This window comes from Lutra lutra, chromosome 8 (assembly GCF_902655055.1).
Source record: "Lutra lutra chromosome 8, mLutLut1.2, whole genome shotgun sequence".
Classification (NCBI taxonomy): Eukaryota; Metazoa; Chordata; class Mammalia; order Carnivora; family Mustelidae; genus Lutra; species Lutra lutra.
The window spans coordinates 74,738,014-74,757,035 of NC_062285.1; the positions used below are offsets into that span (position 1 = coordinate 74,738,014).

At 41.1% G+C, this 19,022-nt stretch overlaps 1 protein-coding gene across 3 annotated transcripts in view; it reads right to left on the reverse strand.

The window, feature by feature from the left end:
- Positions 1–12,972, reverse strand: part of BCAT1 (branched chain amino acid transaminase 1) — a 110,647-nt gene extending 97,675 nt beyond the window's left edge. For 2 of the 3 annotated variants that reach the window (XM_047740001.1, XM_047739999.1), the window contains exon 1: positions 12,617–12,972. In XM_047740001.1, the coding sequence (XP_047595957.1) occupies positions 12,617–12,622 (6 nt within the window). In that variant the 5' untranslated portion in view covers positions 12,623–12,972. The remainder of the gene's footprint in view (positions 1–12,616) is intronic. The other variant, XM_047740000.1, reaches the window with a different exon arrangement.
- Between the last annotated feature and the right edge of the window lie 6,050 nt (positions 12,973–19,022).

The following is a 19,022-nucleotide window of genomic DNA, read 5'->3' on the forward strand; positions in this document are numbered from 1 at the left end:
TATTTTCTGGCTTTTTCCAGCCTTGAGAAGCCATAGGAGCCACTTCCTTTCCTTGGTTCATGGCCCCTTCCTCCCCCATGGTCAAAGCAAGCAGTGAAGCATATGCAAATCTAACTCCCTCTCTCTCTCCTCCCCACCCCACCCCACACACCCCTCTCCTTCTATTATCATATCTCCCTCTGACCAGGACCATCCTGCTCCCTCTTGTAAAGACCCAATGTGATTACATTGGGCCCACCCAGCTAATTAAGGATAACCTCCTCATCTCAAGACCCATAACTTAATCACATCCGCAATATCTCCTTTATAATGAGAAGTTTCTGGGGATTTGGACATGAACATCTTTGAGGGGCCATTCTGCAGCCTACCACAATCACCAACCATGTATAATGGGCCAGGAAGCAGAATACATATAGTTGAATGGTAGTAAAAAGCAATATGTTCCCTTCTTTCAAGAAATGTATGATCCAGAGGGAGAGTCAGACGTCAGTCCCAAAACCACAATAGTAATCACGCCAATGACTAATTGTAGATTGCAGTTAGTGCTCTGAAAGCCTGGGAATCACAGGGGGTCCTGAGGGTCTCTCTGAGGTAGCAACATTCAATCTGAGGCTGGCAGAGCGATAAGATGCTAGCTAGATGAGGAGTAGGAGGAGAACCTTCTGAGTGGAGGCATCAGCAAGGGCAAAGGCCTCGACGAGAAATTTGGGGGGATGACAGGAGGTGGCCACAATGGTAACAAGGTGAGGCTACAAAGAGAGAGGAGCTAGATTCCTCTGGAACTTCTAAAGCATAGCAGAAACCTTGAGTTTTATTCAAAACATAAGGGAGGGGCTCAGGAATTTTTCTAAGCAGATGAGCAATGTCATTACTCCACTTTATGGAGAACAGATTAGGGGTGGGAGATGGAGGTGTGCGAGAAACATACTCAGTGAAGAGAAGACAGTGGCTCGAACTGGGCATACGGCAGCTAAAATGGAGAGATTTGTAAAAATGTCAGCTATATCTTGGACAAAAATAACCCACAGGACTTGTAATTTAGTGTGATTCAAAAGTCCAGGGTATGGCCATAGGTGTGGGTGGTATCTGGGGAGTGTAGCAAGTTCAAGGAGATGAGAAATTAAAGTAGTTGTAAGAGAGAAGCAGGAACCAAGGCTAAAATCTTCAGTGAGCAACGGGGGCAAATTGACCAGGCCGTCTTTCAGTGACAGTTACAGGGAAGAGATCAGGTATCACAGACTGATGGTGTGAGTAGCAGAGAGAGGTTTTACAGGAGGAGCCTGACATGGAAACAGTATTGGGCACAGGAAAGGAGATCAGCACCCCTCTAATTCTGAGAGCAGAAGGTAGAGAAATTGAGCAACATCCACTAGAGGTTGGTAGGGAAGTGACCTTACCTAAGGCCAGGAGGAGCAGGATATATTTAGGGAAGGTGATTGCAACTAATATTGAGTTGCAAAGGGTATTATGGACAAGGGTATTATGGTATTTGGGTGGGAGGGTCCAGTGAGGCTTGAGTCAAGACAGAAAACAAAGAGCACCAAGAAAGAGTGAAGGTGGATGTGGGCACTGTGAAAAAGGTGTAACAGGACGCATGTCACTAGTGGCCAGGTTGCCAATGTTATGAGTTCCAACAGTTTGTTCTGGAGGGTGTTGGAGGATGTCCTCAGGGCTCTCTGTGTTTACCAGTGGTCTGGCAGGAGGCTGGACATAGGTTTCCTCACATTCTTCTATGGTAAGTCAATCGTGGTTGAATCCACTTCTGGAAAGCTGGGGTTGGATACAAGTGGAACATGTATTGGCCTGAGATGCGCTCCCTTCCTTGTCCATCTAGCCTTCTTTCGTGGTTCTGTTCAAACTTCCTCTCCATTGGACAGCCTTCCCTGATTCCTCTGACTCATCACTGTTAAGCACGTCTGTACCTTCTGCAGACTTCTTTGTTGCAACCATTATTCTTTATTGCATTTGTTTTTATACATTTCTCTCCCTGCATAGTTATTTCTCAAGAGTAAACATAATGCTTGAATTATCTCCATTTGCCCATTAACCTAGTACAAAGCCTTAATAAGAGTTATGTAAGTATTTAATCAAATGAAACTCAAATCAATCATCGTTTGCTTGTCCCTATTACACAAATTTTAGGTTTGAAAAAGTTTGTGTACTCTTGATATAACAGGTCCTATAAAATTGGGTGTGCATGCTGTATTTAACCTGCCTTCTCAATAAAGCATTTTCAGTTAATTAAAATTAAATACAAGTTTGAAATTTTGTTAAGATATATACCCTTGGTCTTAACTGACCAGAACCCTGAGATCATGACCTGAGCCGAAGGCAGAGGCTTAACCCACTGAGCCACCCAGGCGCCCCCATCAAATTATTTTAAAAGTAAAATCATGTTTTTCCTCTGTGTTCACTGGAAAATTTTTCCTCAGTAGAAAAGACAGAATTCTTACTTTCCTTGTTATACCAAAATTACTTAAGGCTCTCAATTAAGCTAGTGAATCACGTAAGTCCTAAAACATATCATATAAATATATTAACATATTAACCAAATATCTCAATCCTAAAGCAGTTTATACGGTTTAATTTAGCTTAAATAGATCATTTAAATAGATAATTAAATAGATAATTTAAGTTAATTTAAGTTAAATTAAACTAATATAGGGTTGAAAAGGATATCAATACTTTTTAAAAAATTTTTGCTGTTGGGCGCCTGGGTGGCTCAGTGGGTTAAATCCTCTGCCTTCGGTTCGGGTCATGATCTCAGGGTCCTGGGATCGAGCCCCACATCGGGCTCTCTGCTCAGCAGAGAGCCTGCTTCCCACCCTCTCTCTGCCTGCCTCTCTGCCTACTTGTGATCCCTCTCTCTCTGTCAAATAAATACTTAAAATCTTTAAAAATTTTTTTTTTTGCTTTTGTTCATATTTGTTGTCAACTAAATAGATAAATAAGAAATAAATGTAACATTATATATCAGTTAAGGTATGTAATAAATTTTACTTGAATTTAAGATACCAATTGTGTGATCCTACAGACAAAGAAGGATCTCTAAGCTATATTATTTCAAATATTAAATATTACAAATAATATCTTATTTTATTTATTTATTTTTTATTTATCCCAGGACCCTGGAATCATGACCTGAGCTGAAGGCAGAGGCTTAACCCACTGAGCCACCCAGGTGCCCCTACAAATAATGTTTTAAACAGATATTTCAAAAAATAAGTGGGTTAATAATAACTCATAATTTCATACATAATTTCATAACTCATATATTTCATAATAATAACTCAAAATTATCTTATGTAATTAATTTTATACGGTTGCAAATGACCCCTCCATCCCAGTTTCTATGTTGTCTTTTAACAGAAAGTGGTAGACTAATGGGTTCCTGTAAATAATGTTCTCGGAACATTGGTCAAGAGGAAAGAAGGAGCCTGGTTGACCAATACTGATGACGTTAATGTTAAGAGGCATGAAATTATTAACGCACATAAAACTCACTGATGCCCTTTATCTACATATTCACGGAATGACTGACATTCCTAACTAATGTTACTGAAAAGAAATGCCAATTTAGTTAATAACATTGGACTTTATGGGGCATCTGGGTGACTTAGTCAGTTGAGCGTCCAACTCTGTTTTGGCTCAGGTCATGATCTCAGGGTCATGAGATCAAGCCCAACGTCAGGCTCTGCCCCTCCCTCCCCACCAGGTGCACTCGCTCTCTCGCTCTCTCTCTCTCTCTCAAATACATAAATCTTTAAAAAAAAAAAGTGACGTTGTATCTTAAAACCAAGCAATGAAAGCATACATAATGTTATATGATATTTTTTAAAAAAGCTTAAAGACTCGTGGCAAATGAGTCAGCAGAGCCAAGCATAAATGGTGGATGTGTATAACCAAAAGGAAAAAGAAATAAGTTAATTATCAGGAAACTTTACACAGCGAATATACTAGGTGGGAGAACTGTCCACAGAAGATTTGAAAAGTCTTGGTTGTCGAGGTATTTAAGTGGAATAGAATTGAAAGCTAGAAAAATAAACTTGAAAGAACAATCCTTCTTTGGCAGAAGTAAATGCTGAACATGACCTAATAGATTTTTTTCTTTCAAAATTCCAGTATTCAATGAACACTGCCTCTAAGTGCCTCTTTTGTTGGATTTGTTTGTCAGTGTATGCATTAATTAGATTGCTTAAGAACTGCATTGTTCGCAACAACAAAAAAGAACATGTTAAACAGTATTGGAATTGGTTAACATTCCCAGACACATGACTCTGTTCTATATTCTAAGTCAGTTCCTTGGGATATGACAGGGGAGTTTCCCATTACAAACTGCCGAAATATGAAAACTAGTGATTTAGCCAAGTGGCATTGCTGGGTTTATTTGTTAGGAATTTTGTGGTCTTCAGTTCATACTGCTATTCATTTCCCCAGAAATATTTATAGTCTGTTTACACTTAGTCTATTTGCAATCTACACAGTTTCACCACTGACATTCTGTAAAAAGGGAGTTTGGCAATAGGCATTAAAACACGTAAATACTTACTGTTCTCTATGTGTTTATAGACCTTTATCTTTTGGGAGTCAGTTAAAGCTTGACTCCAAACAAATCCAGATATGGAAAGATGCAGCTGCTGTTTGAAAAGGAAGAGGTAAAAAGCACAATTAATCTGACCTATGAAGCCTAGAAGTCATAGATGATTTAACTCAGCTACTACTACCTGTAAAGCAGCAACAATGGGGCAAGATTCAGGCCAGAGGAGAGGAAGGGTGAGTGCAGAGAGACTGCAGAGTGTGATCAGTGTCTGTATGATATGAGATATCCTAACTTCAAAATGTGGCCCTACTCTTACCTTTTCACCTTCCACCCATGTTCATTTTTCTATGAAAATAGTCACCGTGCTCAAAAAGTGCCTGGGGAGTGAGCCACATAAGGAGGGGCACACCGGAGGGACAGGGAGAGGCATAAATAGGGAGAAAGGGGTTAGGAAGGAGTATGTGGAAATGTAAGAGCTCTTTCTGAGCTACAGCAAATCCCCCATTATGAATAAAGGAGTGCACAGATGGAAAAGTGATGGGAGAACAGATTAGAAGCTAAATTCAGTAGACAATAGGCAAGTCATAGAGGTATTCTGAGAGAACAAATGACATAATTAAAATAGTGCCGTAGGAAAATTAGCTTGAGACCAGTTGAGAAGCCAGAAGTAACTCAAGCAAGAAGCAACGAGAGCATAAATCAATCCATTAGCAATGGGAAAGAGAAAACATATAGATACAGAGAAAAGAGAATCCACAGGGTAGGATATCATTGAGTGGGGAGACAAGAGAATAAGAAGTAAGAGATGGTTGACACTGGGTCAAATATATACCCTTCTTACATCAGCTGTGGCTGAGGTGGGGTCACCTGGTAGGAACATGGATTTGTAGGCCTGCCCCTTTGACAGGCACTAGCAGGTAGGGAATTATATCTAAGAAATAGGAAAACAAGGCACCCAAAACTATTAAACTCTACTAAAAAATTATGTATTAACCCTGTTTAACCAAACAACCATGCACACACTTCAAAACTAGATTGAGACCAAAGCTATTAGGATGCAGATTCTATAAATCAAGTTCTATTCTATGAATACTATGAGACCAAAATATGCCCCTTTGACATAAGGATTACCTTGAGCTAACAGCAATTGAGATCCAAGAGATGCAGAAAAAAAGCCTTCCTGGAGCTTCCCTTCTCTGACTAAAAGCAGATACTTCTGAGAAAAATTTTACAGCATTAAGACAGAAAAGTCAGCAGTGAGATGGACCTGCACAAACAATCCTTACTTCCTTGGATTCCCCCAAGGTATTCACCTACCCCCAGTTTGATGCACTTGGAAGCCTAAAACCTATGCCCCTATCCTTGTTACTTTTCTACAAGTTTATCATTCTTCATTAAGATGCTGTATAAGTGCAAGTCCTAACCACCCTTTTGAGTTACTCATCACTGAATTTCTCTCATGTGCACGTATGCTACAGGAGCTCATAAACTTGTTCTTCTCTTGTTAATCTGTCTTTTGTTAGTCTAATTTGCATGCCCTCAGGTACAGAACCTAAGAGGGTATTGGAAAAAAATTTGTATTCCTTTCCTACACTATACACCTTAGATCTTTATGAAATAAAACATAAGAAACTGATAACTCACATGCTGCTAAAAAACATGGAAACTGTCTTTCTGTTTGAGCTATAGGCAGATGATTATTTGGGGTTCTTCAATATTCAAAGGTGTTTATATATATAAATGTGTACACACACACACACACACACACACACAAAAACATATGTATATATACTCATACTTCAGCTGACTACGGAGGCAAGAGCCAATAGGTCTCTAGTGCTCTAAATAACTAGATCATTTCAGTATTTTCCCTCAGTTTCCCATGCTATATGGACTCCACTGTCCTGGTTCAATAACAAATAACCGAGATGCAAAATTGTATGCCTATGTGCATTTGTACGTTTTGCTGGAGAGATTGTTTATACTTTTCATAAGATTTCCAACATGATATCAGACCCAAGAGATCCTAGAAGCACTGGTAAATGGAGAGCATGTTGGACTGGGACTCAAAATATCTAGTTTCTATTATGCTCTGCTATTTGTGATTTTTTTTTAAAGATTTTATTTATTTATTTGAAAGAGAGAGAGAGAGCATGAGAGGGGAAAAGGTCAGAGGGAGAAGCAGACTCCCCACAGAGCCAGATGCCCGACAGGGGACTTAATTCCAGGACTCGGGATCACGACCTGAGCCAAAGGCAGGAGCCACCCAGGCACCCCTGCTCTTTGTGATCTTAAGTGATTCTAGTATTCTGATCTTTTTCTTATCTGTAAAATGAGGTTAATAATAGTTGCAATGCAAAACACAAATGTTCTGAGGTTACAATTCAATGTTATGTAATTTATATGGCATCTAGAAATATTAAGCATCATTATCTTACTTAAGCAAAGAAGTCCTTCTTCAAGCGTTGATGGCATTTCTTCTATAAACGCCAGCACTAAACTCGCAAGTAGACCTAACATTCAAAGCGTTGAAAACCATGGAATCCCAGAGGAATGCATTATGCTTCCACCATAAATTCTATAGCTCCATTTTAACTCTACTTTTTATCTTCAAAGTTCAAATTAACATTTACTGTGGTTTCAGATTCCTGAATTAATATCTAGTGCTAAAATCAAAACAATATAACTGTGAATCTGAATCAGCTACAATAAAATGTACTAGGCAAAATCATCCTTTACTGTAATGGTGGTGAATGCTAACAGCTGCTCAGCCATCACCCTGTGCAAATCCATCCTTGTCCTCATGCCCAAACTGTGTGGAGAGCTTTTTGGTCATGCAAGAGATATCTGTGGCATGTTTGCCTAGAACATCCCAACAGGTGCTCCTTCTGTCTAGACTTACGAGGAGTCAGACAGATTTGAATGTTCTAATTACAACCTAGGCTTCTTAGTGCTTCCTAAGACAAATAACCATCTACAGTTAAAATAGTAAAAGCATTTCTTGGATTAGGATAGACTATAAATGCAGTTGATCAAATATTCAGATCTACCAATCAAAATAAAGATCTAATAAACTGGTTCTTTTTAGATGAACGACATGACAACTGTTAAGGGAACTAACTGGATTTCATAAGTATTTGACAATTTTTCAGTGACAAAGAATCATGTGTTTTCCAGTACAACTTCCCTGGATTATTGCTTGTGGTACTAAAATTTCCTTTTTTTTTTTTTTTTTAAATTTTCTTCCCTTTTCTTTCTCTTTGACTTTTTTCCTGTATTGTTGGGGAGCATGACTATCTTTTTAAGATTTTCTCTCTCCCAGTAATCACCAAACACAAGAAGTGTTTTTGCAAAATAGCTTCTCTCACAAAAAAAGCACAGCCAGTATGACAAGAGAAAAACATTTATGTGATGGGCTATGCTGTATTAATATGGTGATCTGATTTCTAAGTTATCTTTAAAATAAAAATGCTCAGGGTGCCTGGGTGGCTCAGTGGGTTAAAGCCTCTGCCTTCGGCTCAGGTCATGATCTCAGGGTCCTGGGATCGAGTCCCGCTCGGGCTCTCTGCTCAGCAGGGAGCCTGCTTCCTCCTCTCTCTCTGCCTGCCTCTCTGCCTACTTGTGATCTCTGTCAAATAAATAAAATCTTAAAAAAAAAAAAAAAAAGAAGCCTAGGTCCAATTGGCACTTGAATCTGATGTTATAGATTCTGCTTTTGGCTCTGCATTCACTATTGCTGGGGTGAACCTGACTAGATTTTAGGATTAAAATGTTTGCAAATATTTGCAAAGTCAATTTGTAAATCAGAGCATCCCAAATGCTTAATTTTGAAACACTTACAAAACCTGAGTTGCACCTCACATTTATATCTCAGTTGATTTAAGGAAAATGCAATGTCAGAGGCATTAGCGGAAAGGACACAGACATGCATTACCAAATGGGCTACAGAGGCTCGGAAAGCCCATCAGTGTTTAAAGCATTTGGACAGCTGTTGAGGGAATAAAGTTACACACAGACTGCCCACATTTCCAACTGGAAAGTGAGCAGACCAGACAGTTTCCTCCTGTGCTCAGCAAGAATTATAGTACTATTACAGAAAGTAGGTGATGCCTCAGATAATAATGTCTATCATAGAAGTTCCTAGAGTCTCTCCATCATATGATAACCAAATCCGCTTAGGCAGAAGGATGAACATTTCACTGGGTTTCCCTAGGGTGGCACCTGTCATTTACAGGAATTGTGGTTGCCAAGCCTAAAGGGAGAAAAAGAAAGCTCTTAATTTCCATCTTCCTACACCCACTGAGAAGAGGTCATTTGAAGAAGCAGACAACATGAAACCTCAAAAGATACAACCCAAACACTAAAGATGGGCAGTTTAGAAACAAGTTTTCATTGATGCACAGAAACTGTTACTCCCAAGCCCAGGCTTCTCAGGTTAATAACACTACTATCGAACTCTTCACTTCACTGGTTTGTATCTTAATATTAGAAATAAGAAGCTTAAGGGGAGTAGAATATGCCATGCCAAAAATATGCCTCTTTGGCATAATAATTATTTTGGACTGGTTATTTTTGAGAGGTGTCAGACACAGGACAATCTCTGAAAACAAAGTGGAATTTGAGGGAAATCTACATTTGTAAGGGAAACCTCCATTTCTCAGGGAGACTCCCACCCCTGTACAGGGTATGTCTTCTCTGAAAAGAAGGATAACTAAATGTCAAAACACATCAATGGAGAAGGTACTGATTTAAATCTGCAACCATTCCTTACTTACTCGGCTTTGCCTGAAAACTTCCCAGCCTGGCTCCCCCTCTCACCACACCTCCAGCGTCTTTCCTTTGTCTTTAGCTGAAGATGATATTTAAGATGGTAGCTTGGGCCATTTTGGGAAGTTACTTTTCCTAGATGTATATAGAAGGTACACATGTTGTTAAACGTTTGTTTGTTTTTCTCCTGTTAATCTGTGTTTTATTACAAGGGGGTCTCAGCCAAGATCCTAGAAGGGTAGAGGGAAAGTTACTTTTCATCCCCTACAGAACTCAAAGTTTTGACCTGAAATAAGGGATAAAATCTAAATTTATGAAAACAATGGGAAAATACACTGTTGGGTCCATGGTCAAAGGAGCAAGACTGATACAAAGCGAAGGTCAAGCAAAGCTTTATTTCGCGCCAAGCATCCAGAATCAAACTGACTGGCCAGGGCCATCTCTTGCAAAGAGGCGACCTCTCTCCTCTTTACAGACTAGCTTTTAAGGGCAAAGGCCATGTGGTTGGGCCTGGCCATGCACATGTGACCAATGAGACTGTAACACAGAGAAAGCTGCACAGTCCTGCTAGGTCACACATAGGTGACCAACTGAATTACAATTTACCCTATAGTAGATATTTGAACTAGCCTATCACCTTGGTCAGAATTGGCGCCCAAAGGGCACCCAAAGGGCGGGGCCCATACTCCTTGGTAGCTAGGGAGACAGTATGCACTCCCACTGATTGAATACCTCCACCTGGCCTGACCCACCCTTGTGTTTGGGCTTTGTTACCTGGAACTGGTTTCCAGGACTTGTTTTTAAGTAAGTTCCCAGAAAGAGGTTGGTGGGGGGGGGCGGTGGGCAGGGTCAGGATGGAGCTGCTCTGGCTAAACAGGCCCTTACAACACAACTACTGAAGAAAACCACAACTTGTTGTTCATTCTTAGCATAAATCTCTATAATTATCAAATGACTATTTTCAACTTTCTTTCATAAGGTTTTAAACCCATTTCAAATCATTAGACCTTCTCAGGGTTCAACGAGCAAGAGAAATTCTTGCATACAAATGGAAATTTTTCTTTCTTTCCTTTCTCTCTGTAGTTCTAAAATCAAATGAAATGGTCTATTATGGAAACTCACTAAATGAAATATAAGTCCAAATTAAATTCTTGTCTTTTTTTTCCCCTCCCTTTTTCCTTTTTTCTCAGCACCAGTTTCTACCAATGCCCTTTGCATTGTATTTTCTATGATGCACTAGCCATGCATACCTGAGACTTGCCTGAGGGGCCACATCCTGTGTCTGAAAAGTAAACCCCTCTCCCTGCCAGGCCCCAGGTCCTGCCCTCTGCACACACACAAACAGCCTTCTCTACCCTTGTTGCCTGTCAAGCCCTCTCACTTCCTTCACTTAACTATACATCTGTGACAATGACTTATCTTGTCTCTATTCCTTCAGAGATATGGCTCTTTTCAATCTCCACATTAATTTAGTCAATCATAGCATGTACTTACTATTCTTATATACATTCTATTCAATGTATATGCTAATTTTCTTATTCAGTGGCCTATGCTTTATGTGTCCATCTTAAAATATATGCTCCCAGGGAAGGGAGCCATGTCTGGAAAATGTGCGAAGGACAGAGCCTATTTGGTGCCAAGTGCAAATAACATCTAAAAAAATAATAATAGGTGAAAGGAAAGTAGAAAAGTGTTTGTCATAACAACAACGAACTTAAAGGAACCTCATGTACTTCTTAGATCATGCCTAGAAAATAATCTTTTCATTCCCAATCTCAGTGAAATATCAGAAAAGAGATATGAGACTACTTGAAGATATCTTCTACTTCCTGTGTTAAAAGTACCTTGTTAAAAAAAAAAAAGTACCTTGTAAAAGGGATAGGGGTTTTGGGACTCATATTAAGGCAAGCATGAATTTACAAAAATGCATAATCAACTACAACTCCACATAGCACAGGGAAACCTGGAAAAGCAAGAGTGTTTATTCTCATAATTTTCTCCTTTTACTCACTACCCCATATGTGACCAGAGTGTATTTTTCATTTGAAATTAGACAGGAATGAGTAGGGCAGAAGTAAAATATCTGACTGTGGAAGGAAAGGCTGCTAAATTTTTCACCACAGCACATTTGCATGATCTCATTTCAACACAAAAACAGTGTTTCCACTCAGTTCCCCATTAATCTTAGCAGAAATTTTTGTTTGGTGAGAGGCACCATTTACATATTATTTCTTGTAAGTGGAATTGTGGATGGGGATGGATGGGAAAGTGCAGTTGAGAACCATTATTTCAATCTTTCTCCTTCAAAACCTGTAAACGTGGGTTTATTTCTCCTAAAAGTTCAGGTTGCATATCTCTTCCTCCCAAGACATTTTTATTCGTTTATTTGAGAGAGAGAGAGAGAGCACCAGCGGGGTGAGGGCAAAGGGAGAAGCAGGCTCCGCGATGAGCTGGGAGCCCCACACGGTCCTCCATCCCAGGATCCGGGGATAGGGACCTGAGCCGCCCAGGCGCCCCCTCCCAAGATAGTTAGATGGCAGGGCTCCCAGCTCATCCTTTACTTTCCTTTAAAAAAGAAAAAAAAAAAAAAAGCTGCTCTTCAGTTTTTAACGTCATTGCAGTTTTCCAAGGTGTAGGAACAGGAAGACACCGGTGTTTTTCCTACACCCAAACCAACAGAATAGGCAGCTAGGCTAATTACCCTTGATTAACATAAGAATGAAAACCATTAGGGCGGCTCATTCAGTTTAATAAAAGAATGACCTTAGGCTAATATGATTTGTAGCTCGTGGAAGCTTGTATTTCCACAAGCAAAAGACGAGGCTTCTGCTTTTAATAGCGATGAGGCAGCTTTCTTTCCCTTGTCCCACCCTCATCCCCTGGCTCTGCACCTCCCTCCTTCATCACATACACCCACCAGGAAACCCCTCTTTGCCGCCACAAACACCCCAAGACCTCGTCCCCCGAACCCCCACCTCCTGTGCATCTTGCCCATTGAAAGAAGCTTCCTCTTCCTTCCCAAACTTCGAAACAGGTAGGGGAGGGAGCTGCGAGCCGCCTTTCGTCTCCGCTCACCCCTGCCGCGGTGAAAAAGCCTGAGGAGGCACATCCCGTGAGCAAGTTTGAAAAGGAAAGAATGGAAGGTCCCGACCCGCGAGGACGGACAAAGAAGGTACGGAAACCGTTTGCGCGGAAACACACCACGGTGGTCTTCGGTCCCCTTTCTGCCGACTGTGTGTCTCTGGGGACTCGCGGGCTCAGTGCATACACGCGTTTTTGTAAAACACAGCCCCAATCGGAAGCAGTTACCTTCATGGTTCCGTGGGCCGTGGGGACCGCTGCGACCGCGCGGAGGGCGAGCCGGCTGCGTCCCAGGCGCGGGCGGGGTGCGCGGGCGGCTGGAGCGCGGGGCGGCGGCGGCGGGAATGGATGCCCAGGGCAGCGCGGGGTGGCGGCAGCGACACGTGGCGGGCGGGACTGCAGCCGGGCCCTCCCGCCGCCGAGATCGCGGGCTCTCTCGCAGATTGCATCAGCAGGAAGAGTGAGGAGGCTGTGTTTCCCCCACACCGCCCCCGGACGGCAGAGTCTCTCCCAGCGCGGAGAGGCAGACTCAGCGCCGGCTCCAGCCTCCCTCACCGCCTGCTCCGGGGATGCCCGCGTTTCCGACACGTCTGCACATGTTACCCCTCGGTTACTGCCTGCGAGTGTCGGGATGCCGAGGAGAGCGAGGAAGCGATCCTGACTGCCACTCCCTTCTTAGCCGGCTGCCTGCCCGCCTCGCTTCCCGCTGCCCCCAGAGTAACTTTCCCGCACGTGCTGCTCGGCATTGTACAGTGGATTCCCATCATCAAAAGCCAGAACATTTTAAACCTGCTTTCCAATGGAAAGAACATGTGTCTGGTTTTTAAATTTTTCCAGTCTTCCTTTCTCCCACTGTTTCACTTATACAGCCTATCCTCAGATGCCACCATTTTTGCCAGTTTCTTCTGGATCTGGAAAAAGAATCCTGAATCCTTTGAGTGTATAGAATTATTTCTGATTTGAACGTTGCCTGCGGGCCCAGTTCATCCTCTGTAGGATGCCTCCCCACTGCACGAGAGTTCCAGCACTGCTACTTTTCTAGGTTAGGCTCCCCGACGTGGCCTAAATACCATCCTGGTTGATGGCTCACTCTGGCAACCTTCTATCTTTGCTAGGAAGTCCTTGCTGAGTCTCTCAAGCAAAACTGAACCTTTTGTCTACGCACTGTGCTTTGTTCATACCCTTTATAAAAATCCATTTTCTTTTAAGTATTTGTTTGCACAGGTGATACTTCATGAGATTATGAGATTCTTGAACACAGATCCCAATGTTGAACACAAATGGGGGGGGGGGACGGCGCTATGCAAATGTTGGTTAGGCGAATGAATGATTAATTCATTCAACTAATGTATTGATCCCATTGCATTTCCAATGCTGGGCAAGATTCTAGGCATAAAGTAAGTGGTAAAAAAATGTTCTTAGGCACATTAAATTCATATTTTAGTGTGGGAAACAAATAAACATTTATTCAGGTAGCAAAATGTCCATGCACTAATGAATAGATTATACAATGAAATATTATTTAGCAATAAAAAAAATGAATTACTGATACATGCCGACATACATGCATTAACCTTTAAAACATTACATGAAATGAAATAAGACAGTCACAAATGACCACATATTGTATGGTTCCATTCTTCTGAAATGTCTAGAATACAAAGATGCACAGAGACAGAAAACAGATGGTCGTTGCCAATCTAGGGAAAGGGGGTAATGAGGAGTGATTGCTAATGGGTACAGAGTTTCTTTTGGGGGTGATTAAAATGTTCTAAAATTAGATTGTGGTACTGGTTGCACAACTCTGTGAATATACTTAAAACCAGTGTATAATACCTTTTAAATAGATGAATTGTATAATACATGAATTCTATCTCCGTAAAAATGTTATTTTTTAAAATCAAGTAGTAAGTAGTAAATTTTATAAGAAAATAACACATGGTAAGGGAAAAGAGCATGATAGGGCAATAGACCTGAATGGATTAATATGTAAATTCTAGAGCATGCCTGTCAATGACTTCCTAAGGATACTTTTGATATTGTTACAGGGTTAGAGGGTTCTTATCTGGCAGAACCGAAGAATGAATCTCACAGAAACAAAAGGGTGAAGACATTTATTAAGAGAAGGTGAGAACAGAAAGAAAGCTCTCTAGAGGGAGAGAGGTCTCCAGTGGGTTGCCACAGAGGGCTTTTATGGTCAGTCTTTTATAGAAATCTGACCAAGGAACTTAAATCTTCTTGTTACCACCAAGATATCACCACGATTACTTCTCCTTCAAATATCTTGTCTCTGATATTTAAGACAAACCAGGTGGTCTGGTTATGTTCCCTTACTTCTGGTTTCATTAGACCTCAGCATTTCTGGGATTTCTGTAAGCCTGAGCACGTAGCCCCCACCTATCTCTCTCTGCCTAGCCCAGCCTGTCCCTTACTCATTCCTCCCCTCTGCAGTAGTAACCCTAACTGCCTTTAGAGAATGGGAAGACCGCTCTGGCTGCTTCCCACTGAATGAGGCTGCCGGCTGTGTGGCAGTTAGAATCTATTATGGGTTGGTCCAGGGGCCTGCAGTGTGGCTCTAGGGGCCGTGATGGACAGCAAATGGTACATACATCACCGCATGCAAAAGGACGTGCATAAAATAAGTAGTAGGTTCAAAATTATGATCACATCCCTTAGATAAGGATCCCCAATCACCAAGTCGGTTAAACAGACCAATGGGCATCTGTATCTTACTCACTTGATCACAAATGTCCTCTATGAAATGGGACACGTTGTAGGAGTTACCTGTAATGTTAAAACAACACATGGGAGGAACCTCCTCTCACCCCAAATGATTAGCAATAGTAGATAGTCAATAGCGGCCCAGTTCTGGAGAAGCCCCACTCTGGCTTGACTTAATTCTGCGTTGAGTGCATCTAATGTCTGTGAGGTATCATTTAAGGCTCGACTAAGAAGATGCAAACTGTTTCAGTTATTTCAATTGTAAATCTGTTGTCGTGCCTGGAATTCCTTGGATGGTGGAGGTAAAAGCTATGGTTCCTCCTTCAGACATGAGGATGACATTGTTGTAATCAGGAGGCAGGTAGGACAAGTCTCTATTCACCAGCATCTAGTAGGGTGCTAACAGCTAATTGGATGGAAAAGTTTATTTTGCTTCTCTGACTGGTCATTTAAGTTAGTGAAATGGGGAGAACTTGTGGCCTTTTTTGGAAGACAGTATGTTTTCAAAGGAAAACATTTGAAAACATATTATCTGATCCTGTGGATCAGTTGGATCAACAAGAGTCAAGGACATCCCTAGAGTTAAATTAATAATTTCAGGTGTGAAGATAGTACATTTAAAGGTCTAGGTGACCTAAGATTATGCTGAGTGAAATAAGTCAAGCAGAGAGAGTCAATTATCATATGGTTTCACTTATTTGTGGAGCATAACAAATAGCATGGAGGACAAGGGGAGATGGAGAGGAGAAGGGAGTTGAGGGAAATTGGAAGGGGAGGTGAACCATGGGAGACTATGGACTCTGAAAAACGATCTGAGAATTTTGAAGGGGTGGGGGGTGGGAGGTTGGGGGCACCAGGTGGTGGGTATTGTAGAGGGCATGGATTGCATGGAGCACTGGGTGTGGTGCAAAAATAATGAATACTGTTATGCTGAAAAAATTAAAAAATTAAAAAAAAAAAAAAAGGCCTAGGTGACCTAGATTATAGTCCATAAAATGGTTAAATTTATCATATGGATTACCTAATAAGGGGATTACATGCCCTTGTTAAGAACTGGAGATCTTTAATTGTTTCACATAAATAAGTGGAAGGGTCCTTGAAGGAGGCTGAGGGATCCTCTTGCATGCCCATAGAGCAACAGGCACAAAAACTGTCTATACAGAGTTTTTGGGCAATTTTTTGAGGCTGACCTCAAGTTGTCTAGTTTAGGCAAACAACAAACATTTAAAGAACTGGAATTTAACATCCACAAAGGTGGGTTATGGAAACATAAATTTACTCATGTTTAATCAGAGATAGCCAGATCAGGACTGATTTGCTTGCAAAACAAGTCCAGTTTAAAAAAACCTGGCCAGGACGCCTGCCTGGCTCAGTTGGTTGAGCGGCTGCCTTCGGCTCAGGTCATGATCCCAGCGTCCTGGGATTGAGTCCCGCATCGGGCTCCTTGCTCCACAGGGAGCCTGCTTCTCCCTCTGCCACTCTGTCTGCCTGTGCTCACTCTCTCTCTCTCTCTCCCTCTCTGACAAATAAATAAATAAAATCTTAAAAAAAACCTGGCCTACTTCATAAGCTGAACAAGAATAGCAATTGGCCAAATAGATTTGCTTTTATCTTATTTTATTTATTTATTTGAGAGAGACAAAGAGAGAAAGGGAGAACATGAGCAGGGGGAGGGGCAGAGGAAGAAGCAGACTCCTGATCCATTGAAACTGGGATCATGACTTAGCTGAAGGCAGAGGCTTAACTGAGCCACCCAGGTGCCCCAGCCCTGTAGCTATTTTAAAGTTGGCTTTGCAAAAAAGAAAGAGAGAGAGAGAGAAAGAAAGAAAGAAAGAAAGAAGAGAAAAGAAAAGAAAAGAAAAGAAAAGAAAAGAAAAGAAAAGAAAGAAAAGGAAGTCTGCTTTGCTGGAACTTTTATAAGGAATCTAGATTGAACTTCTAGTAGAGTCTCTAGGCCAGAAACCAAGCCAAGTGCTTGCCATCAGACATGCCTGCAATACCTGTAGGTTTGGGGGAATTCTTCACAAAGTCCCCAGTATATCCTGATGTTCCTACACCTGCCACGAAGTGACATTCTTTGCTCACCTGGTGAGGCTGCTGGGAGCTCTGTAGGCAAGGGATTAGGCCGACATTTCTAAGGGGATTTATGGCTCCATGTTTCATAAAGTCAACCTTAGTTCCCTAAAGCTGTCTGGTCATATCTGAATCTATTCATGTCTCTCTCAAATATGACATTTCAGTCAAAGCCTTGGTAAAATAACCAATGTTTACAAGGGTGTCCTGTTACAGGGAGAACAGATTATTATTGATTGAACTTATGTAAATGACTGTGATTGCCATGGAAGAAAGAATACTTACTGAGACTTTTTAAATTTCAGGTAGAGAGAAAAGTTAAATGCTTGAATTTGTTCACAAAGGAATACTTTATCATATTTCTACAAGTCATAGATATCTATTTTTTTTCTTAAAGATTTTATTTATCTCACAGACAGAGATCACAAGTAGGCAGAGAGGCAGGCACAGAGAGAGGAAGGGAAGCAGGCTCCCTGCTGAACAGAGAGCCCAATGCGGGGCTCGATCCCAGGACCCTGAGATCATCACCTGAGCCGAAGGCAGAGGCTTTAACCCACTGAGCCACCCAGGCGCCCCAAGTCATAGATATCTTAAGAGAAAGTTTCCTTAATCTGGAAGAGTGAACATTAAAGATCCAGCAATGTTTCAAGCAAGAGTCACAAAACTATAATAATCTTTTTAGTTCATTTAGTCCCATGTTACTAATTCTCATTCTTTTTGAATGTAGCTTTTAATTCTGGAAATTCTTATGCATTTTAGTTGTATGATCTTAAAGATATTGAATCCCTGTATTTATCCTAAAATTCCTTTCAGTCATCTCCTTGAAGATGAGATTTTGCAAGGAGTAAGAACAATTATAAATGATCTCAGAAATGCACTTTGTATCTGAGGTCATTATAATACAATTGACAAGGAAATTCAGGTATTTCGATGACACATAACACTTTAATAATCAAAATATTGAGTGATGATGACCTTATACCGGAAGGCAACATACCAAATAAACAAGCCTAATTAGTTAACAAGACTTCATTTATAATTTAAATCTTGGGGAAGTTTGTTAAAACTTTAGAAAGCTTTTTTTTTTTTTTTTTTTTTTTAAGATTTTATTTACTTGTTTGAGAGAGAGAACATGCATTCATGGGCAGGCATGCACATGGGGGAGGGAGTGGGAGAGGGGAAGCCAACTCCCTAGAACAGGGAGCCCGAGGCCTAGCTCAATTCCAGGAATGAAGGCCAATCTGAAGAAAGGCAGGCAGAGACAAGCCCCCCTCCACCACCAAGAGGACACCACCCTTAAGGGGATCTTACACCACCCTGGAAAGGAGCCCTCCACCCATTCCCACGTAGACAAAAACCTGATTGGGTGACAGGCACATGGGGATTAATCAGATTAAAGCAGGCCATGGCAAAGAGCCCATAAAACCCCTGGATTTAATAGAAAATCAGCACCCCTCTCAGGTATCCTCCTTCTTTAGGAGCTTTGTACTTTAACTCAATAAACTTCATTTTTTTTTTGTAAATTCCTTTTTTTTTTTAATTTAATTTCAATTAGCATATAATGTATTATTGGTTTCTGAGGTAGAGGTCAGTGATTCATCAGTCTTATACAATACATAGTGCTCATTACATCTTGTGCCCTCCTCAATGTCTATCATCAGTAAGCTTTTATATAAATCAACAAAAAAAATTTTTTTCATTGTGTTATGTTAGTCACCATACAATACATCATTAGTTTTTGATGTAGTGTTGCAAGATTCATTGTTTGCATATAACACCCAGGCCTCTAGGCAATCCATGCCCTCCTTAATACCCATCACCAGGCTCACCCATCCACCTA